At 44.5% G+C, this 23,471-nt stretch overlaps 1 protein-coding gene across 3 annotated transcripts in view; it reads left to right on the forward strand.

The window, feature by feature from the left end:
• CSTPP1 (centriolar satellite-associated tubulin polyglutamylase complex regulator 1) overlaps positions 1–23,471 on the forward strand; it is a 148,446-nt gene that overhangs the window by 66,458 nt on the left and 58,517 nt on the right. For all 3 annotated transcript variants that reach the window (XM_077322379.1, XM_077322377.1, XM_077322378.1), the window contains one exon: positions 3,335–3,465. In XM_077322379.1, the coding sequence (XP_077178494.1) occupies positions 3,335–3,465 (131 nt within the window). The remainder of the gene's footprint in view (positions 1–3,334; positions 3,466–23,471) is intronic.

A 23,471-nucleotide genomic window follows, 5' to 3' on the forward strand; every position in this document is an offset into this window, starting at 1 on the left:
TGAGATATGTCTAGACCAAATTACACAATTCTCAAAGAGGGGGAAAACAATGGTCATTTTAGTTATCCGGATATATGTTGGAAGACCAATTCTGCTAAATATACAAAATCCATTAATTTCTTAACTTGTCAACAGCTTCTTTTCCCAGAAAGTAGAGTTGGGAACCAGGGGCTCTGCTATTTTAGATTTGATCCTCATCAATAGGGAAGAACTGGTAGATGAGGTGGAAGTAGTGGGCACACTTGGTAGTAGTGACCATATGATTCCGGAATTTACAATTTTATCTGTCTACAATTTTAATGGCTCTACTAGCCATTAAATGACTTCTAAATGCCTCTTGTGGCACAGAGTGGTAAGGCAGCAGACATGCAGTCTGAAAGCTCTGCCCATGAGGCTGGGAGTTCAATCCCAGCAGCCGGCTCAAGGTTGACTCAGCCTTCCATCCTTCCGAGGTCGGTAAAATGAGTACCCAGTTTGCTGGGGGGTAAACGGTAATGGCTGGGGAAGGCACTGGCAAACCACCCCGTATTGAGTCTGCCATGAAAATGCTGGAGGGTGTCACCCTAAGGGTCAGACATGACTTGGTGCTTGAACAGGGGATACCTTTACCTTTACCTTTACTCAATCAATTTGTCTTTTAAACCCATCTAGGCTCATGGACATCACTACCTCTACTGGCAGTGAATTCTACAACTGAATTCCTTGTTGAGTAAAGTATTACACTTTGCCTGTCCTTAATCTGTTGTCCATCAACTACATCAGGTGCCCTTGAGTTATAATGGGAGAGGGGAAAAATTTTTCTTCTTTCCACTATCACCACATTATCATCTCAAGGCATACCAGTTACGTTTTTTAAAAGATTGCTCTGATGGCATAAAGTATACCAAGAACATAACGAAAGTCCCCCTACAATTGTATGTTGATCCATGATTATTCCCTTCAGCTGCAAAATTTGAAAGTGAAATGGTTTAGCATAAATAAACTGGTTCAAATTTTAGACAATGTTACATGTGCATCAAATTTCTCATTTATCAGATACTGTTCCTATTTTCTGGAATCCTTTTGTTGGTCTTAAAAGTATCACTGGAATAGAAATTTGTTCTGCTTCTTCAGACCAACGTGAATCTGGGTTTATTTTATTTATTTTCACATTTATATACCGCCCTCCCCGAAGGCGCAGGCCGGTTTACATAGAACTTAGAACTATACAAGAAACGATCCATATGTATAAATAACTATAACTGATAATGATAAAAGTGGTAACAGTACAACATTATAACAGTAATAGTACAAACAGGCCCAGGAGTCTTGGTGGACATCTGTGGGAAGGGGGAGGGGGCAGGGGCCCCGCAGATGTTGATTGATTATGCCTAAAGGTAAAGGTAAAGGTATCTCCTGTGCAAGTACTGGGTCATGTCTGACCCTTGGGGTGATGCCCTCCAGCGTTTTCATGGCAGATTCAATACGGGGTGGTTTGCCAGTGCCTTCCCCAGTCATTACCGTTTACCCCCCAGCAAAGCTGGGTACTCATTTTACTGACCTCGGAAGGATGAAAGGCTGAGTCAACCTTGTGAATGTTATCTATGCATCTTGACTATGACAGACATGCATATAAATAAATGCATATGCATAAGCACCGAAACCCTTGTCAGTGCACAGCCTTCTATTTCACAGACTATAACTCCAAGATATATTTTGAACAAGGTACAATGCTAATGGACTAGATTCTGCCGTCTGCTAGCAGAAGGCATTGATGGTCATGAATCGTTCTTACATTCTCCACCACCATGCAGTCCATTCTGACTCCGACTTATATTTTTAGTAGCAAAGACAGTTATGCTTTGCTTTTAAGACAGCAGACACAGCATACAGACATTTGCTGGAATCTACCCGACCCAACAACATCCACTGGTCCCCCCTCAGACACCCCCTCCATGACCTGAACCAGCCAGACCTCCCTGGGGGTTTTGTCTAAGTTGTTCTTCTTATTTTATTATTGTTGGCCAAAGCCATTGAAATTCTGTTAAATTGGAACCACTGTTGGATTATTGTTGGTATATTATTTTTATGACTGTGTTATATGTTTAGACCAGGGGTAGTCAAACTGCGGCCCTCCAGATGTCCATGGACTACAATTCCCAGGAGCCCCTGCCAGCAAATGCTGGCAGGAGCTCCTGGGAATTGTAGTCCATGGACATCTGGAGGGCCGCAGTTTGACTACCCCTGGTTTTGACTGTTCTATGTATTACCTCAGCAATGTTTTATGTGAACCGCCCTGAGCTGTATGGGAAGGCGGTATAAAAATCTAATAAACAAATAAATAGAGTTTTCAGCATTGTATAATGGGGAAAGAGTTTGGAGAATGTAGTAGTTAAATGGTAGTGTTCAAAGCAATTCTCGATCATCTTTATAGCAGCTTGGTTAAGCTATAATATCTCCATATTGCAGGATGTGAAGGGCCGGGCTAAAGCTAAGAGATTATTATTTGGTTAAGGCTAACCATATTATTATGAGCCTCTTGTGGCGTAGAGTGGTAAGGCAACCGTCTGAAAGCTTTGCCCATGAGGCTGGGAGTTCAATCCCAGCAGCCGGCTCAAGGTTGACTCAGCCTTCCATCCTTCCGAGGTCGGTAAAATGAGTACCCAGCTTGCTGGGGGGTAAACGGTAATGACTGGGGAAGGCACTGGCAAACCACCCTGTATTGAGTCTGCCATGAAAACGCTAGAGGGCGTCACCCCAAGGGCCACACATGACTCAGTGCTTGCACAGGGGTTACCTTTACCTTTACCTTTACCCATATTATTTCTAGGGTGAGATGAGATTTAAATTTAGGGATTTTCCATTCTGCAATACAATTTCTTAACTGCTTTGTTATCTTTGAGACAATCACCCCAAGGCTCCTGGCAGTCAAAGTGGCAGATAACCATATAATGCAAGCTGGAAGCCATAGCTTATATGGCTCAGGAATTCATTAAAGTCATGGTGCAATAGATAAGATGGTGATCTTTATTTTTACCACCCTGGAGTTAGAAAGAGTACTTTCTGAACTTACTAATATCTCCCAAGCCTCTTTTAACAAATATTTTACAGAAGTGTTCCTAGCTATGGAGTCCTTTGGACAAATTTATCAGAGTTCAGATATTTCACTGAAATCCTTCATGTTCATTCCTATGAGTAAATTAATGTTTACTGCGAGTCAGGTTTGAGATTCCTCTTTAGAAGTTATAGAGTTGAGGCTTTTGTATTGTTCTCCAAGCTGACCACAGTATTTGTTTATCGGTTTTAACTTCCTATTACTACAGCTGACTCTAATATTTTAACTTTCTCTCATTAGCTTTAACAGTGTGCGTCAAGGAACTCATGTTTTGTTCCGCGAGTTCAGCTATGTGCAAGCTACACCACACAACAGGGTGTCTTTTCTAAGGACTTTCTGGCGGTGCTTCAGAGCAGTGGGCAAAAATGGAGGTGAGTCATTTTTTTAAAAATCCAGTATTGTTCTCTTAAGAACTTGAACAGAACTGATGCCTAAATGTTTGTTCTCTAGATTTTTAAAAAAATTAGCAGCTCAGCTTTCTACTTGGTTTTTTAAATGTCATTTTGCATCTGTGATACTGGGAAGGATTCATATTTTTCAATAATATGTCCTGAGTATACAGCTAGAAAATGTTAATAAAGACAGAATTGTTACACTCATAGAAGAATGAGTCTTGCTGAAGACGAATAAGCATAGTTTCTGTAAAGAGAAATCCTGTCTCATCAACCTGTTAGAATTCTTTAATGATGTTGATAGTAGTGGCCTGGAAAACATTTTAAAATCCTATTTCCAAAAAATATTTGACAAGATGCCTCAGCAAAGACTTCTGAATAAAAATAGCAGTCATGAGATTAAAAAGTATGTCCTTTCATGGATTGACAGCTGATTAAAAAGGAAGCAGTGGAGCTCTCCAGAAATCTGCATTGTGATGAATGCTATTTAATTTAAATATAAAATGTATTGGAACAGTGAGGTAGTAAAGTTTGCAAATGACACCAAATTATTCAGATAGTGAAAATGCAAGGCGGTTTGTCACCTTGCTCGTCCCTCTCAGACTTCATCGTAGATCAGGAATTCTGCTAGGAGGGCGAGTACATGGCTTCTACCATTGGTCTGCTTTGCTCTTGGGAAGGAGAATGGCAAGGCCCATTCCTCAGACTTTTTAGCAGTTTGCATTTGTTGTTTGTATTTATTCCCTACCTTAATTTTTTCTTTTGGAAAACAAAGGCAAGAAATAAAAATGACAGGTGAAATTTGTTGTAAGTTCAAAGTGATGTCAGGGAAAAGAAATCAAATAACCTAAACTGGTGGTGACAAACCAAGAAAAGACCTCACAGGTATAGTGAACAGTTCATTGAAAATGTTGACTCAGTGTGTGGTGGAGATAAAAAAGATAAATTCCATACTGGAGATTATTAGGAAAGAGTGTGAGAATTGAAATGCCAGGATAGTAATAGACAAGAAGAAGAAGAGCTGGTTTTGTTGTGCCCAAAGGAGTCTCAGAGCAACTTCCTGTCCTCCAACAGACCCTTTGTGAGGTAGGCGAGCCTGAGAGAACTCTGAGAAATCAAAATCACCCCAAATCACTCAGCTGGCTTTATAGGCCTCCCTGCCTATACCCCCAGAAGTGCTCTACGCTCCGCCACCTCCAACTGGCTACGGATCCCTGGCCCTAAAGAAGCACGTCGGACATCAACAAGGGCCAGGGCCTTTTCAGTCCTGGCCCCCACCTGGTGGAATGAGCTCCCCGAAGAGATCAGGGCCCTGCTGGAACTTCCACAATTCCGCAGGGCCTGCAAAATGGAGCTCTTCCACCAGGCATTTGGTGTGGCCGACTGACTCATAACATCTACAGGTTCCTCCCCAGACTGAGAGAACCTGCTGAGGGAGTGTCAAAGCTATTGTTGAAGTGCTGTTCTAGTTGTTCTAGTTGGTGTGCTGTTGTTATTGTTATACTGTTATATTGATTTTGATAGTGTTCTATGTAAATGTTCCAAAATGTTTTATGTAAAACCGGCCAGAGTCATAGGGAAGGGCGGTATAAAAATCTAAATAAATAAATAAATAAAAATGCAGAGGAGTGGGGAATTAAACCCAGTTCTCCAGATTAGAGGCCACCTCTATTAACCACAATACTAGGGTGGATCTCAACTTCCTAGCAAGGCTGTGTTTGGAACTGGTTATTGCTGATATTAAATAATGGGCGAAAATACAGAAAAGAGCTTCCGGAATGATGATGGGGAAATAAATTTAGTCTGAGTTAAGGCTTAGAAAAATTGTGATGGAGGAGTGACCTACTGGACATCTACCAAATGGCATGATGTGGAAAAAGCATAGAGGGGAAGAGATCTTAGGGCTGTAGTAGATAGTTTAATGTCAACTCAGTGTGCTGTAGTGGTGAAAAAGGCAAACTTTGTGTTAGGGATTAGGAACAGGACTGAAAATAAAATGACTGATATTATAATTGTTAGATCCATGGGTCAAGGACACACTGACACTGGAATTGGTGCATCCCTTTATTGGTGAAAGGCATGTGATACAAGTAGCTACCAAGACTTCACCAGAAAACCGCGCCAACAAAACCTACAATATAGACATTTATAGAACGATGGATCGATGCATGACTGTGTGTGATTGGACATGCTATGTTTTAAATGGATTGGATCCCAAGGTTATCCAGCCACAAGCCAGCCAAACAAGCTGCAGCCAGTCCATTTGAACCCACTGGCTCCTGCAGAGAAGCCAGGTAGCCAAGAGCCAATCAGAGGCCGCGAATCTCGACCTTGCCTCAGACCTGAAGCTCAGTCCTTGGCAGGGTTGCATAGATAACAATAATGGCCTTGGTTAAATCAATATTGTGGCCTCATGTGGACTGCTGTGAACAGTTCTGGTCAATGTATCTCAAAAAGGGTATTACATAGCTGGAAAAAGTACAAACGACCAAGATTATTAGGGAGCTGGGGCCCCTTCCCTAAAAGGAAAGGCAGAAGAGTTTGGGACTTAAAAAAAAGAGATGACTGAGTGAGACATGATAGAGCAGCGGTCTGCAACCTTTTGTGGGCTGTGGACCGCTGCACCGGGGTGTGGGGAGAGGGCAACCAGGGGCCCCGCACACACGCGGCAGCCCTGGCGCAAACACGCATGTGCGGCAAGTCCACGTGCACGTGTTTGCGCTGCCAGCATGCTGGCGGCCACGGCTCCCTTTTCCCGCCCTTCCAGGCCGCAAGGAAATTGGCCGCCGAAGCATCCGATTAGCTTGCGGCCCGGCAAGCTTCTCTTCCCCCCCCTCCCAAAGCAAGAAGCTTGCCGGGCCGCTTCAGCTGCTTCGGTGGGCGATTTGCTCGCGGCCTGGCGAGCTTCTCGCTGTGGGGGGGGGCGGGAAGAGGGAGCCGTGGCCTGGCGCCGAGGCCTTCGCGGCCTGGCATCGGGCCACAGCCCGGGGCTTGGGGACCACTGCGATAGAGATTTATAAAATTTTGCACAAGGTGAAGAGAGTTGACAGATAACTTTTTCAATCTCTCCCAAAATACAAGAACTTTAGGACATCCAGTGAAGTTGATGGGCAGTAGATTCAGGACAAATAAAAGGAATACAGTAAATTAGCGATCCCCAACCTGTGGGCCATGGACCACATGTGGTCCTTCGACTAATTGGAGGTGGGCCCCGAAGGACGCCTTCTCTCCCCCCCCCCCGGCCCTTTACAACACACTTCGGGTGTCATTGTCTCCCATCACTCCCAGATGGGACTATCTCGTTGCAGAGAAACAAGCTCAGGGTTCCCATTGATTTGTCATTGTCATGAGTTAAAATTTCCATGAAAATAAAATGTTCCTTATGTTCATTGTTGTGGCGTGTCTGTATCTTATTTTGAAGGGATGTTTAAACATTACCATAGCGATCAGAGAGCGTTAGGCAGTGGTTGAGAGTAGAGGAGTAAACTACCCCCCCCCCCACCGGGCCTCAGTAAAAGGCATTGAGTGGTCCCCGGTGATAAAAAGGTTGGGGACCACTGCAGTAAATGATTAAATGTGAAGAACCATGTTGATTCCTTAGTCTTCCACATGCAGCCAACTGAGTGAACTTGGGCCAGTCACAGTTCTCTAAGAGCTCTCTCAGGTCCATCTCCCTCACAGGGTGTCTGTTGTAGGAAGAGGAAGGGTAGGCAATTGTAAGCCACTTCAGGTAGTAAAAAGCAGGGTACAAAAACTAGGCTCTTTTTCTTCAGTTGCCAATTTGTTATTTTTTAAAGTAGTCTGGTGGTAAGGGTGGAAATAGCAGTCACAGGAGGCTGAAGGAAGACAAGTATGGGGAAACTGCCATATGGGCTCTGCTGCAGTCCTGCATGGAGAATCCTTGCAGTGTGGAAGAAGCTCCCGCCAGGTTTTGCTTTCCTGGATGCAGGAAGTATGTTGGCTCTTCTTGGTGACCTGGTCCTGGTGCCCTCAGTCTGAACACTGCTGTGAGGTAATGAAAACAACCAAAGGTTGCCAACAGGCTGCATCTTTTGTTTGCCTCTTGGCCAGTTTTCAGTGAAGTGGAGTGAGCAATTTATGGTTAGATGTATTGAAATGAGTTAATATGTATTTAAATGAGCTAGAATTAGGGGAAGTGTTAACCCTTTAAAAGATCTGAAGCTTCAGGGCCTGTGTGGAACTTGAAGCCGATGGAGTGCACTTCTGAAATGATACTACATGTCAGTTTTGAGGTTCCTCCTGGAAATAGGAGTTTTACTCAAATCTTGGAAATTCAGCAAAGAACCAAAACTCCAGTTTAAGCAGGCTGCCAGATGCTCCTTCTGTGTATAGATGACAGTGTTTGCTGTTTGTTTGTTGATCTTGGGATAAACATGCCATGACTTGGAGAATGCATGTTCTTTGCTCCAAGCCTTCCTGCTTAAGCCCAGCAGACATGTTAAGCCAAGAACACAGGAAGTTGCAAGAGGATGCGCAAATGGAGGAATCTCTTTCATTGACAAAGGCTGATTTATCTGGGTCTTAGCTAAATATTTGTTCAGCCTTGATAATATGCTTACATAAGGTAACAGATGAAGAGTAAAGAGAAAGCTGCTGCTTCTCTCTCCTTTTCATTCCTTCTTTTCTGCCCGTTGACTTTTCAGTCATGCTGCTGTGGTGGTGTATCTGGCTAGCCTCAACATAACCACTTTTACTTGGAGTCCTGAAAAAGAGCCTGTTGTTGTTGCATTTTGTGTTGGGGCTGCTGCTCCTTCTTTCTGTTGCTGTGTCGCTTGATCACTGCAGCCAGGTAGGCAGAATGAGCTACGGTCACCACCATGTACAAATGGGATGTGTAAAAAAAAAAGAAAAGTAAAGAGATCAGACAGGTGTACTTGATGCTAATTTTAGTGGCATGTTATACTGCATAATAATGTTAGATTCTGATCCAGGAATGGTCTGTGGGTTTTAAGAAACTTTTGTTATTGTATGGATGGAGGGACTTTAAGGACATTCACTCATCTTCCCCACACCTCTTAAATATTAACCCATAACTTGCTGTCTTAAATGTATCTTGGAACACTTTGAAATATGTAACACAAATATTACAAGAAGTTTTACAAGTAGCTAGATGAAAGAATTTTTTAAAGCAGAACTTTAAGCATCTGATGCTGTCATGTTTTAACTTCAGTGGCACAAACAGTGGTTTGCATTGCTCCATTTAAGAAGTTTTCTAATCTAGCAAACTGCACCTTTCTGACTGCTGGAATTTTTCAAACCATTCTAGGTATTTCTGTTACCATAAGTTTTGATTTCCTTTCCCACAGTAATCACTCTGAATGACTCAAATCTACATATTTGAGGGACTGCCTATTGCCTCATGACCCCCGCAAGGGCTCTTTGTTCTTTTGGTGCAAATCTGGTAGTGATCCCTAGCCTGCAGGGAAGTGCGCCTGGCCCCGACCTGGTGGAATGATCTCCTGAAAGAGCTGAAGGCCCTGTTAGAGCTTCCGCAGGGCCTGCTCTTCCACCAGGTGTTCAGTTGAGGCTGGAGCAGTCAAGATTAGTGGGTCCCTCCTTGGAATGGCCAGAACGTCAGGCTAACTCCCCATTACATCTCCCCCTAAGGGGGAGCTTGATGAGCGGGATGGAAGGGGGAGGGGATAAGGAACTAGAGCAGTGGTCCCCAACCTTTTTATCACCGGGTACCGGTCAATGCTTGACAATTTTACTGAGGCCCGGTGGGCAGGGGTAGCCTTTTGCCGAGGGACGTTGCCGCCGCCTGAGCCCCTGCTTCCACCGGCGCCCTTGACTTTGCGCCGCCCACTGGGGGGTCCTGCCAGCAGCAGCTGCGCAGTGCCACGCCAAGGCGGAGCCCCAGCCATGGTAGCCGCTGGAGAGCACCAAAGGTGAGCTGGCAGCAGAGTGGCAGGGCAGCCCCTGAGGCAGCAGCCGGGAAGGAGGACGAGGAGGAGCTGCGGCCTGGTACCGACTGATCTATGGACCGGTCCCGGTCTCCAGACCGGGGGTTGGGGACCACTGAACTACTTTTGCCACCAGGGGATTATAAAAGGTTGGGTTTAATGTGCTTTACTATGGGGTGTTTATTCTGTAAACTGCCACAAGCCAGCTAGTCTGGGAGTGGTGGGCAATAATTCTAACAACAACAACAACAACAACAATAATAACAACAATAATAATAACAATAAAATATCTGTTTTCTTTCTGGGACAGGTTCTTTTTTATCTGGAGAGTTCTAAGCAAAGCATTTGAATAAAAGCTGAATACACATTTAGGAATTATTTTTACAATGATTAAATCAAGAAGCGAGGAGACATTGCACTCCCCCTGGCATCTACAGTTAAAATAAAACAATTGCTGCAAGTCTGTAAAAATATTGAGCTAGATAGACCAATGGTCTGACTTTGTGTAAGGCAGTTTCTGTACTCAGCAGTAGCAGACAAGGCAGCAGGAGGCCTGGGTGCAGACTTTAGTCATTAAAACTTCATTGATTTCCCTCTCTGAAGCTGCTGAAGGAAAGGGATTGGAGAAGCAGTTTGGCCTGGGAGGCATCTTAGTTCCTGACTGCCACCATCTTTGGAAAGTAGAATGAACATCACCAGTCATATTTCAAGATTTAGTCATTATTTCTTGACCAAGCCTATCTTTCAGTCCCACACAATGGCACATTCTGTCTAACCATAATCAGTTAAAGGATTAGGCAGCTGCAGAGGGGGTCTTTGCCCCATGCACCAATGACAAGAACAGCTCCAAACTATAATGAAATGACACCAAACATAAATAGATGGCTAGTTCTGCCTCCAGAAAAGCAGGGTCTGTCAGAGAGCTAGTGGCCCCTTCCACTAGTATCCTTGAAAGTAAAGAAAAACACAATTTAGCAGATTCTACACAGCGACTCAATAAGCTAGCAGCATGAAATACCTGATTATGAAATCAGTTGTAGTATAATGACAAGCAATTAGATTTGGGTTTCTGAGTCTGACATCATATTTTTTCTAAACTCGTTTGTGCACTCATGAAGCACCACAGTTTGTCTTCCCAGGATATGCCCTCATTCAGTAGAATGGTGCATATCCTGTGAGGACAAGGGGCTTTTCTGCACGCACAGCATACTTTTGATTTTTAGTACAGACGATTCAGTCGGGCTTTCCTTTGTACCTTTGTCCACTCCGATTTCCTCTTGGGAATTGCAGGGTATGTTTTCTGCATACCAATGAGAAAAATCAGCGTCACAGCACTGAGGTGTTTGGGGTTTTGTTGTGCTGTGTGGTTGGTCTCTGCTCACTGATCAGTTTTTTGAAATTGTAAGTAGAGTTTCTTCAAGTAACTTAGCAGAATGTTAGTGGTTCTCCCCCGTTACTTTCCCCAACTTGTCCATTTCTGGACTTTGCGTGTATGTGTGTGTGCATGTGCTGTTTAAAGATTAAAGTGTGCCCTCTGTTGAGAATGCTTATTTCAAGAGTGGCAATCTCTAGTACAAGATGTTTGCTGGGGTATCTTTCCAGTGGTGTTGTGGGGCACTTTAAAAGCTGCCTGCAATCAGATGCCTGCAGCAGTTGGTGTGTGGATCAAGCAAAGTGAACTGCTGATGGACCTGCTCAGGGATGCCACCACTTTCCCTTCCTGCTCAGTGTCCCAAGCCAGGAAAGCCAGTACCAAACTTAACAGCAGCTGGTGGATTCCAGCACTCCTTGAGGAGGGATTCCATGGGGTGACTTTATGCATATTTGGACACCTTTGCTGCAGAGCAATGCGTCCTCGGCTGGGGGGACAAGACCATCGTGGAGCATAAGCAGCTGGAGCCCAGGTGTGTCTCTACAGTGCCTCTTGCAGAGGCCATAGTATGTGAACGGAGGGGTCATTGTTTGGTACAAACTACTATTGAGGTCTTTGCTTTTTTGCAACATTTGGCAGCTAACCCCGGTGTTCAGATTCACGAGTTACTTGCGGGGTGTGCATACACGCACACACACAGTGCAGGGATTAACAAAATAGTCCATCTGAAAACCTGGGAGAGAATTCAGCCTATTCTCCTGAAGGCTGCTGATTTTTTACCTAGATTATAGTCCAGGAGCAACTTAGAGTCTAACTAGAGTTTAGAGGGACATCAGCTTTGAAAGTCTAAATTCCCCATATCAGATCCCTTCTGATTGCATGCTAGAAGGAGGTTTTTGGGACTTGCACAGAATCTCTTGGGCAGAACAGAACACAGCACAGAGCTTGGAGGGAGGTGTCACTGGAGTTTTGCCACCCTGCCCCAGCAGCAACCAGAGGCAACCCAGGCCAGTGGGGAGGAAGGCAAGATTCATGCCCATTGCCTGGAGCAGCCTGTGGGTTACCCTGTGCCAGTCTTCTGCTCTGCTGCACAATAGCAATAGAAGGCATCAGGTCACTGTGCTGGGAGGGGGCAAAGGACTGGATCATGATTTCTTCACACATACAAGCATATGCTCCAGAGCCAGTCCAACATGCTCCAGAGCCAGTCCAAGCAGCCACGTGGGCTCCCCACTGGCTTCTCCAAGATGAAAGGGCTGGCCAGGTCTGGGGGAAATGGCTGGCAAGATCCTGAAGCCTCCCAAGGCTGGAATGCAGGCATCCGATTACAGGTGACTTTTTAAGTGCCACTCAACACTGCTGCCAAAATGCTTGCTGGGGAAAGCCTCCTTACTCTCACTCCTTACCCTCCTGGAGATTGCCACTCTTGCAATAAGTATTTCCAACAGAGGGCACACATCTTTTAAATCTTTAAACAGGACATAAACACACACACACACACACAACATGGTTTAAAGCTTTCAGGACAATGTTATTTTCCTCCAGTGATCTGAGTCTTGCAAGACATATCGCTTGGCTCATTCCTTTTCTTTAAAAGTCCCCTGATATTGCCAAGATGGGAAAAGTAGGCAGTATTGGAACTTGTACACCAATGAAGGGAAGAGTACCACTAATGTTCTATTGAGATGGCTAGTGGTCAATAAAATGCAGGTTGAAGGATTTCTACTTCTAATTCCAAAATGCATGCCCAGAGCGAAACTGACCAATGAGGAGACATAACAATGTGGATGGTGGGGAAATAGCCTCTGAGGAGCACAGGGAGGGGGGGGGTGTCTGCGGGAATCATTATGCTTTTGAATTCTTTCCTTTGGGAACAACTATCACAACTCCACTCTCAGAAAAGGCAGAGAAACAGCGAGTGGAAAGCAAACTGAAGTGTGTCTAGAAATATAGATTTGTCTCCTTTCAGCTTTGCTTTCTATTGACCCTTTGGAATCTAGATGACCTGCTATTTAAGTTTGTTGTTTGTTCCCCAGGACTATTTAATTAAAATGTACTTCCTCTACATAAACAGTCCCCTAAGGACTGTGGAGCATCACGAGGTCAGCACGTGCCTCTTCAAACTCCTGTGGCTTACAAAACTTGGTGATTTTCTGCTTTTAATTATTATATGTTTCTTTTAATGCCCTTCAGCCAATTGAATTAATTTTGCTCTGAGATATCCTTTTTTGGCTTGCTGTATGGCGAGAAGGCAGTCTCATGCAATGTAAACAGCATGCAGATATTTGGGATGGTTAGAGATAAACAATCCAACCAAAGATGCAACAACAATCCAATGTTAAGCACTGTTAAATTCCACTGATTTCAGTAGAGAAGAGTTAAGTAAGTGCTTATCTACCACAGTGGCCAGCCAGATGTCTCCGGGAAGCTTGTAAGCCTGGCATGAAGGCAACAGCTACCCCTGTTTATTGCTAACATCTGGTATTCAGAAATATAGGAGGTTCAAACATAGAGGCTCCGTTTGGCTAACATGATTAAATAATATCATGCTGTAAATGCATCTAATGACCTGATCACTCAGTCCTTATAAAATTTCTCAGCTCACCTTTCTCAGGTTCTTTATCTTACTTCAATTTGATTTTTTGCATGAATACCAGCATCATTTTTATTACTTTGTTATATTTTTCTAGCAGTATTTAAAACTCTTTTCACAGTGGGAGGGGGACTGTGGCTCAGTGATTCAGCATGTGCTTGTCATACGGTCCACGGTTGAATCCCTAACAACTCCAGCTAAAAATATCAATTAGTAGGTGATATGAAAGAGAGCATGAGCCTCTTGTGTTGCAGAGTGGTAAGGCAGCCATCTGAAAGCTTTGCCCATGAGGTTGGGAGTTCAATCCCAGCAGCCGGCTCAAGGTTGACTCAGCCTTCCATCCTTCCGAGGTCGGTAAAATGAGTACCCAGCTTGCTGGGGGGTGAACGGTAATGACTGGGGAAGGCACTGGCAAACCACCCCGTATTGAGTCTGCCATGAAAACGCTAGAGGGCGTCACCCCAAGGGTCAGACATGACCCAGTGCTTGCACAGGGGATACCTTTACCTTTACCTTATGAAAGAGAGCTTGGAGAGCCACTGCCAGGCAGAACAGGTAATGCTAACCTTGATAGATCAGTCGCTGGGTGGAGAGAAAGTTGGGCACAGCGGCGTGGGGCGACCCTCCTCCCCGGCAGGCATCCCGGTCCCTGGGTGAAGTCCGTCGGTGGGCGACTGAAAAAGAGTAGGGCCGCCAGGAGGTCTGGAGTTATGGGCTGGGTTGTCACTAATATGCAGATGACACCCATCTCTATCTCCCGATGGATGGATGGCTTCCCAGGCTCCCCCCTGGATACATTTACTAGATGGTTGAAGCAAAGTCGGCTGAAACTCGACCCCTCAAAGACAGAAGTCCTGTTGCTGGGCAGGAAGGCAAGGGGTCAGGAAGCATACCTACCCACCTTGGCTGGGGTGCGGCTTAACATCTCGCCCTTGGCCAGGAACTTTGGCGTGATCCTGGATGCCTCCTTATCAATGGAGGCCCAGGTCATGGGAGTAGCCCGCATGGCACTTTACCATCTTTGTCAAGCGAGGTTACTATGCCCTACCTGCCCTTGGACTGGTTGGCGACAGTGATTCATGCAACGGTCACCTCTGGATTGGACTTCTGTAATTCTACATGAGCCTGCCCTTTTCCTTGTCCCAGAAATTGCAGTTGGCACAGAGTGCAGCTGCTAGAGTCCTCACAGATACATCTTGGAGGGCCCATAACCAGCTGGTGCTGAGGCAGCTGCACTGGTTGCCAGTTGTAGTCCAGATCAAGTTCAAGGTTTTGGTTTTGGTGGCCTTTAAGGCTTGGGTCCCACCTGAGGGACTGCTTATCTTCTTATCCCCCCCCTTTACAGGGCTCTTTGTGTGTTCTAATCTATTGGTGATCCCTGGCCCAAGGGAAGTGCGTCTGGCCTTGACTAGGGCCAGGCCTTTTTGGTCCTGGCCCTGACCTAGTGGAATGATTTCCCAGGAGAGCTAAGGGCCCTCACAGAGCTGTCAAAGTTCCACAGGGCCTGTAAAATGGAGCTCTTCCACAAGGTCTTTGTTTGAAGCCACAGCTAGAAAGATCGTGAGTCCCTCCTCAGGCAGCGCCAGACCATCAGCTATAAACTGGAATCCTAAAAGGGAATTCTGATATGTTACTCAATAATTTCCAAGTCTGAAACAGAACACAGTGAAACTACAAATAATGTAGAAGAGCCAACTAAAATGTACTGTCCAGGAGTAAAAAAAAGAATGCTGTCATTTTAATGTCATTTTTACCAATGTGGAAAATTCCCTAGCTAAGAAGATAAATTTGGCCTGCGTGAGTTTTATTTGGCTAAACATCTTTGTGGAACAGATTTGTTTAAGTTGCTCTCAATCAGAATAGATCATGAAGTAAAATCTCAGCTATTTGAACAAGAAACCACCTGTTAAGTAACATCTAAAACACTTTTATATCATTACCTAATGAAACTTTTAATTAGGGAACTTGTCTCCTTAGGGTGGAGGGAAGTATGAGCTTTTCGTTCTTCTCTGAAGGAAAAAAAATAGATTAATTTAAGAAGTCTGCATGATTTACTTTCATCACACCTTGTTGCTTATGTTGATGGGGAAAAATGATATGATTTATTTACCATGTAAAAATAAAGCAGAGCAAAGGGAGGGGGCATTGTATAGGTGTCAGTTGTCTCAAAACATAGACTTTCCATTCCCTTGAGACCTTTTAGCAGGCTTTCCTGTCTTTGGATAGCATCCAGGAATTCTATTGAACATTTTTGGTAAGCCCCTTTTCCCCCTGCTAGGCCAGGTATACAGCTTATACAGCTTTTGTGTACCACTTTCAAATATGGAAATTCTTTGCCTTATAGCAGTGAAAGGGGTGCTCATTGCATCTTGTTCTCGCCTTTGCCATCTTTTCAAGGTCAGTTCTGTCATAACAACAAAGTTCTTGGGAAACAGCAGGAAAATGCCCTTGGGAAAGTTATGCTCCATACCCAGGGCTCACACGATTGAAGTGAATCCCCAAGGAGAAAGAGTCTGCTTTTATGTTCTTGGAGTTTCTTTCCCACCCTTTAGCTTTTATGAATAATCATCTTTACACCGCCCGTGGCGCCGCGGGCGCCACGGACTAAATAAAACAGTAAGCCCTTGGAAGGCGGGCTGTGTCCGGGATGAGGAAGGGTGCCGATTGGCCCCTTCCTCATGACAGACTATCGGAGGGACCAATCGGCAGGCGCTTCGCGCCTGCCGATTGGTCCCTCCGATTCCTTGCCGGAGCAACTGCGAGCCGCGCGTAGCGCAGCTCGCAGTTGCTCCAAGCCAGCCGCCCTCTAAGAACCTCTAAGCCAGTGGTCCCCAACCTTTATTAGGCTGGGGACCGGCAGGGCATCGGGCCACGCCCGTGGGGGCCGCCCCCGCGGGGGCCGCGCCCACGCATCGGGCCGCGCCCGCGAGCCACGCCCGCGGATCGGGCCGCACCCGCGAGCCGCGCCCGCGGATCGGGCCGCGCCCACGGGCCGCGCCCGCGCATTGGGCCGCCGCCGCCGGCCGCGCCCGCGGATCGGGCCGTGCCCGCCGGCCCCGCCCACGGATCGGGCCGCGCCCGCCGGCCGCGCCCGCGGATCGGGCCGCGCCCGCCGGCCGCGCCCGCCGCCGCCCAGGGAGCCCCCGGCCTCTAAAAACGCATCGCCGGCACACGAAGATGGCCGCCGGCAAGAAGACCGCGCCAGGGAGCCGCCCGCCGAAGGAGCTGCCCGCCGAGAAGAAGCCACCCAAGGAGCTGCCCGCCACGAAGGAGCTGCCCGACGTCGCTACAGCCCTCTCACCGGTAAGCTACCTTTCCTCACCCTGCCCTCGCCAGTCCCTCGCTCTCCACCCCCCTGCTAGGGCCCATTGTATTTGGAATACAATGGGCTCTTTTACTAGTTGAATACATAATCTTGCTGACTCTGTTCATATGTACTTTTTTAATGAAGGACTAAATAGTTCCAGATAAAGTGTTCTGCTGCTTCTGTATTAGTGTATTACAGCTACAGATATATATATCTGTGTCCTAACCATGGTTTTCTGACTGCGGGTGGATGGGAAGAAGAAGGCTGCTGACTTGGACCTTATTTTTGGATTTTTCTGCATTGTTGTCTCCTGCAGAGGAATTTGCTAGCCCATCCAAGTCTACACTTTCCACACCTTTTAGAAAAGGGACACCTCCAACTTCCTGGGATTTTCTATGCTAATATATTCGAAATACACATTTATACATAAACTATATACATGTATATACTCTATGCATAAACAATCCAGATTGACATTTCATTTACCAAGTGCTATTATGAGAAAGAAAGATCATTCCCAGGTAGTGGTTTTAAATATAAGTAAATGCTATATCATTTCCTCCTCTCTTCAAAAAGTTTGAAAACATATATTTCCTGTAATTAGGAAAGAATGTCCCTAGTTAAAATGATCAGCTGCTTTTTCTCATTTAATGAACATAACAACTCCTTGTATATACATCATACTAACATGGTTAGTACAGTGGGGGATTGCAATATCTGTATCAGAAATAAAAGGTTTCTTTCTTCCTTTGCCCTCCATTTTGCTCCTGGGATTTGAAAGACATTTGCTTGTTATGTAAGTTGCTAACCTGATGATTGTATTATTGCTGTTTGTGTGTTCTGGTTGTGTTGTAGGAAGCTTCATGTCAAAACCAACAAGCTGTGACATGCTTTCTTGATCTCAATTTATTCTGTCCATGCAAGTAAGACAAAATGCTCAGGTAGTGTTGGAAAAAAATGTGTGGCATTTGCAAAAAATGAGTGATGACAAAAGCCGTGCTGGCTGAGGCTGGCTATACATTGGTGAGACAGGGTGCAGTAATGACTATAGGAGTGGGAGTTGGGAGTGCCTGAATTCTAATCCTGATAACCTTCACAGCCTTGGGCGAATAATTTAAACATGTTGTTCCTAAGATACATCAGGTGTAATCTGTGTAGTATGCCTGGAGGGCCTTGGATATATTAGTTTTTGTTTGATGCCACAAAACTAGACCACTCATATATGGCATGTATTTCTTGGCCATCTCTGAGTTTGAGTTGGCTTGATAAAACACTGATTGCATTACTAAGTGTTTTTAATGAATTATGTGTGGTTTATCCCCATCAAGGGCATTTGAGTCTTTATTAAATTGTACCATTCTGAAAGTAGCAAATAAATCAACCCACATTTTAAAAACAAGCAACAACAACAGCCTTATTTCAGAAATAAGAGATGCATCACTGGTTGGAAACTGAAGTAATGTGCATACTACTAGCTCTCTTAACAAGCTATGTACAACATTACAGGCATGTATCATAGCTTTTTACTCTAAGAAATACATAAAGTTAAGGTAGTGGTTTGAGCTGTCCTGCTAGAAAATTGCAGGCCCATCATTCGTTGTTAGCACTGAGACCCAGCACGTGTTATCTAGAACAAGTGAGCCACTATTTTTACCTTGGCTTCATTTTTGTCATGATATATTGTAGCTGGACAACTAAATTTCAAAATAGCTGAGAAGAAATGACCATGTAAAGTGATTCAATATTACTTACTCTAGGTTCATTGATGTCGTTTGAGTTCTGTGGTCACATTATTTCTGTGAATAGGGAAAATAACATGGTTATATAAGGGGTTAGAGAGGCATGCTTTGTGTGTTAATTAGTGGGGAAATTTTCTTTTTACTCTGCCTGGACGATTTAATATGTATTCGTTGCTCCAGGCAGTTTGCTTTAAAAAAAACAAAGCCCTGTCCCTGGGAGAAGGGAGAGGGAGGCGGGTGCCAGGGCAGGCACTGGAGGCGGAGATAGCACTACTTCGCCTCCACACCTGTCCTTAGTGTGTGTTTGCTGGTTGGTCTCCTCTCGCTCACACTACAACGCGCTTTAACATGGAGGATGTAGCTGCCAGTTTGCTGCTGAGACGTTGGATGCTGACAATGTCATGCTGATAATGTCATGTAAAATGAAAAAAAAATGGTGTCAGCATTTCACTATATTTTCTGGGTGCAGATAAGCCCCCCAAATGGGCAAAACTTGTTAGTGTGGATTAACATCTTCCATAATCTTTCCTTCACTCTCAGATAAATTGACAAATATTCTTTAGGGGATAAAAGCTGTGTAAAAGTCAGTAGCAACTGTTTCCCATTAAAACATAGCAATCCAAACACACATCTGCTATTATCTTAGGGCTGTGTCTCATTTGATCTTGGTTGTCGTTTTTTTATTTGCATATGCATTCCAAAGTACAAAATACAGATACACTTATCTTGGTGAGAAAGATAAATTATCATAAAGTAAATAAATAAAAGTATGATACAGGTTCTAGATCAAATCAAGCCTTAACTCTCCCTAGAAACTAAAATGAATAAATTGAGGCTATAATACTTTGGGCACATTATGAAAGGACAAAAGTCACTGGAAAAGACAATAACACTTGGAAAAGTTGAAGGCAGCAGGAAAAGAGGAAGATGCAGCATTAGATGGATTGACTCCATAAAGAAAGGTATGCCTCTCAGTTTCAAAGATCTGAGCACGGCTGCTAAATATAAGACATTTTGGAGGACAGGTTCTCCTTGAATCAGATGGCACAACTCATCTTCCCATCATTAGGTACATGCCTATGGTAAAACCCCTGGTATTTCAGATTTTTTTAACAAAAAAATCAGGCTGCCACTTATTTTGAATGAACTGAATTATACATGTCTATATCTTGCCCATCTGTCAGTACATACACTTACGCAGGGTTTCTTGCCGCAGTATGAAAAGGAACGTGAGAATCAAGCCTTAGAGATGCTTCTATTTTTGTCATTTCTTGCAGTAGTGGTCACCCTTTTTGACAAGTATGCGTTAAGACAAACCAGAAATATGAGGGTCAGCACATGCTTCAATTCATTTATAATCCTAGATGTCTTCAATTGATTTGATCTCTCGTCTTCTGAGACAGGGGATATGTAGCAGCACAGTGCTAGATAAGGAATCATTGACTCAGTGACAGAGCAGGAGCTATGGACCTCCTGAGGGCTACCACTTTGTAACTTCCTGGCCCTGGCCTTTCCACGGATTCCTGCTGCTAGTACCAGTGATGACATGCTGCTAATGGCTCATCCAGGTTCTGTTGGATTATTTTTACAACCACTTTATATCTTCACTACAAGCCTTGACACAGGGAGCTCTGCGTGGATGTAATGCCACAAAACGACTATTTCCTCCAGGAGAACTGATCTCTGTAGTCTGGATATCAGTTGTGATCCTGGAAGAATTCTAAGCACCAGTCTGAGATTGGCAACCCAACTCCTAATTACCTGTATTCTCTGCAGGTATCATGAAGGTTACAAAAGAAATTAGAAGGCTGTCCAAGTGAAGATTCTGCATTCTCCAAAAAACCTTGGGTCTTCTCATGCCATTTGGGGTGCTTTTTTTTTTTTACTGTTTACTACAACTCAAGGACAGTGGACTTGCTAATCCTTCAATGAAAATACATTTAGAAATTGTTTCAAGTATTTCATGACCCTGTTAGTTGGAAATCGCTAAAATGTAATTGAGATATTTTTTTGAAAGGATTTTTGGTCCACCCTCTTGTACTCCTTATTCCTCAATGAAAATTACCCCCCCCCAACTGATTTGTAAACTGTTTAAGCCATAAAGCAGGGTTTTGGTGGCAGTGACATTGACTAGAAGCAGTGTTTGTATGTTATCAATGCTCAAGAATTATCCTCCATTTAACAAACTTCATAAAGATCAACTTGTTTTGTGCCTTTGTTTGGAATTCTTGTGAAAGGTGTTTTCACATTTTTTACATTACATTTACATTAACAATAATATTTTGTAGCCTGTATTTTTTCTAGATTCCACTTCTTTCTTTCTTTCTTTCTTTCTTTCTTTCTTTCTTTCTTTCTTTCTTTCTTTCTTTCTTTCTTTCTTTCTTTCTTTCTTTCTTTCTTTGGTATTTGTAAGCCAAATACAGATTAGAGAAACAATCTTGGCTACCTGTTTAGCTGGGGGAACAAAAGGGGGGGCTAGAACTGGGACCAAAAAACCCCAACTGGTAACAGTTAGGACCTACAAAAGTTGAATGTCTGCATTGTTGTTAAAACTATATTACTTTTATTGTGCACAATTTAAAAAGCAACAACGACAGGAATTAAAAACATATGTCCAGCCAATAGGCTATTGCAAGCCAGTATGCTATGCAATATGTGAACCAATAGACCAACGTGTTTTGTCCCTTCAGAGGTCTGGTTTTAACACACACCAGTTCTTAACACATATAAAATATGTACAGCGGAGCTTGTGGAATCCTTGTCCATCTTCTTTAGGAACTCTTGGAGGACTGTAGAGGTGCCAAAGAACTAGAGGAGAGCTAATGTTATCCCAATCTTCAAAAAAGGGAGGTGACCTGGTAAACCACAGGCCAGTCTGATATCAATTGCAGATAAGGTAATAGAGCAGATTTTAAAAGGATTATCTGCAATTATCTGGAGAACAATTTGTTGATCCAGGGAAGTCAGCATGGATCTGTCCCCAACAGGTCCTACCAGACCAACTTGGTTTCTTTCTTTCTTTCTTTGACTAAGTGACAGGCTTATTAGATTGTGGAAACTCAATGGATGTGGATTGCTTAGATTTTAGTAAGGCTTTTTGACAAGGTTTACCAAGATGTTCCAATGGGTAAACTGGGGGACTGTAGACTGGATTTTCAGATGGTTAGGTGGACGAGGAACTGGTTAGAAAACCACATCCAAAAAGTGGTTGTCAATGGTATTTAATCAGAGTGGAGGGAGGTGAGCAGTGGAGTGTCACTGGACTCGGTACTGGGTCCAGGACTTTTCAACATTTTTATCAGTGATCTGGACAAGGGGGTGAAGGGACTTCTAATTAAATGTGTGGATGACACCAAATTAGGAGGAGTAGTGAACACCCCAGAATGGTGGTCCACAACTTTTATCAGGCTGCGGACCGGTGGGGGGGGCGATCCAGCTGCAGCGCATGCGCAAATGAGCATATGTGGCAGGTCCATGCCTTTGCGTTCGTGCCATGCGCGGACCTGCCACACATGTGTGTTTGCGCTGGCGGCCGCGCTTTCTGCTCCCCGCCCTCCTGCAAAAAGAAGTTTCCTGGGCCGCAAGCTTGCAACTTGAGAAGTTTCTCACTGCGGTGGGGGGGGCGGGGAGAGGGAGCTGTGGCCCATGCTGGGGCCTTTGCGGCCCGGCACTGGGCCACGGCCCGGTGGTTGGAGACCACCGCCCCAGAAGATAGAGATAGCGTTTAATGCAATCTGAACACACTGGGAAAGTGGGTAAAAGAGAACAAGATGCAATTCAATAAGGAGAAGTGTAGAATTCTACATCTGGGTCACTAAAATGAGAAGCGTGCATACTGGGTGGGAGACACACTTCTGGGTAGCAATGTGTATGAATGTGATTTTGGGGTAAGCTAAATATGAGCAGATTGTGTAATGTGGTAGTAAAGAAGGCAAATGCAATCTCAGGCTGTATCTACAGAGGCATATCAAAATCACAAGATGTCATAGTCCCACTGTATACCACGTTGGTCGGACCCCACCTGGAGTAGTGTGCTGCTCTGGAGGCCTCACTTCAAAAAGGATGTGGACAAAATTGAGAGGGTTCAGAGGAGAGCAAAGAGAATGATCCAGGGCCAGGGGACCAAGTCTTATGAGGAAAGGCTGGGAGTCTTGGGAAGAGGAGGTTGAGAGAGGACATGATTACTGTCTTTAAGTATCTGAAAAGTTGTCACTTGGAGGAGGACAGGGAACGGTTCCTGTTTGCAGCAGAGGCTAGGACCCACAGTAATGGGTTTAAACTGTGTGGAGAATGATATCGGCAAGATACCAGGGAAAAAATGTTCAGTCAGAGTAGTTCATCAGTAGAATTGACTGTCCAAGGAGGTGGTGAACTCCCCTTTAATGACATTCTTCAGTATGGCTGTACAGATACTTATCTTGCATACTTTAGGCTGATCCTGCATTGAACAGAGGGTTGGAAAAGATGGCATGTCGGGCCCCTTCCAAATCTAGGATTCTATCATTCTTTGAAATGGACTGCTGAAATGGTTGCTGACATTGAAATCTCATAGCTTGATGGGTCCACCCATCAGCTGTGAGTTTTAAATGGCTGGTAGCCAATTAAAACCTCTATTTTGCTTTCCCCCCCCCCCCCGCTCCTTCAAATGAAGGGAAGCAAAACAGAGTTTTAAATGTCTGGCAGCCATTCCAGCTTTACAGTGGGCTGGTACGTCTGCCCTGATGTATGGCTGGAATGGCTGGCAGCCATTTTAGGAGTCGCTTTCACTTCCTTATGTTTGAAAGGGGGAACCAAATGGAGGTTTTAAATGGCTGGCAACCATTGAAAATTTTTACTAAATTTTTTCCAGGCCCAATAGAACCAAATAAGGGGGGGAGTGTGGACACTGCTAGTCATACATATAATGAGCAGTAGAATAGACTGCAATCCTATTCTCTTATAAAGCAATTTCAGTTCCATTATACTGTAACTATTTTCTTTATAGATGTGCCCCACCTGTTTTATCTGTTATGGGAGTGAAAAATGGGAGCATTCATACATCTAGCCAGGC

The sequence above is a fragment of the Paroedura picta genome, chromosome 2, assembly GCF_049243985.1.
Source record: "Paroedura picta isolate Pp20150507F chromosome 2, Ppicta_v3.0, whole genome shotgun sequence".
Lineage (NCBI taxonomy): Eukaryota > Metazoa > Chordata > Lepidosauria > Squamata > Gekkonidae > Paroedura > Paroedura picta.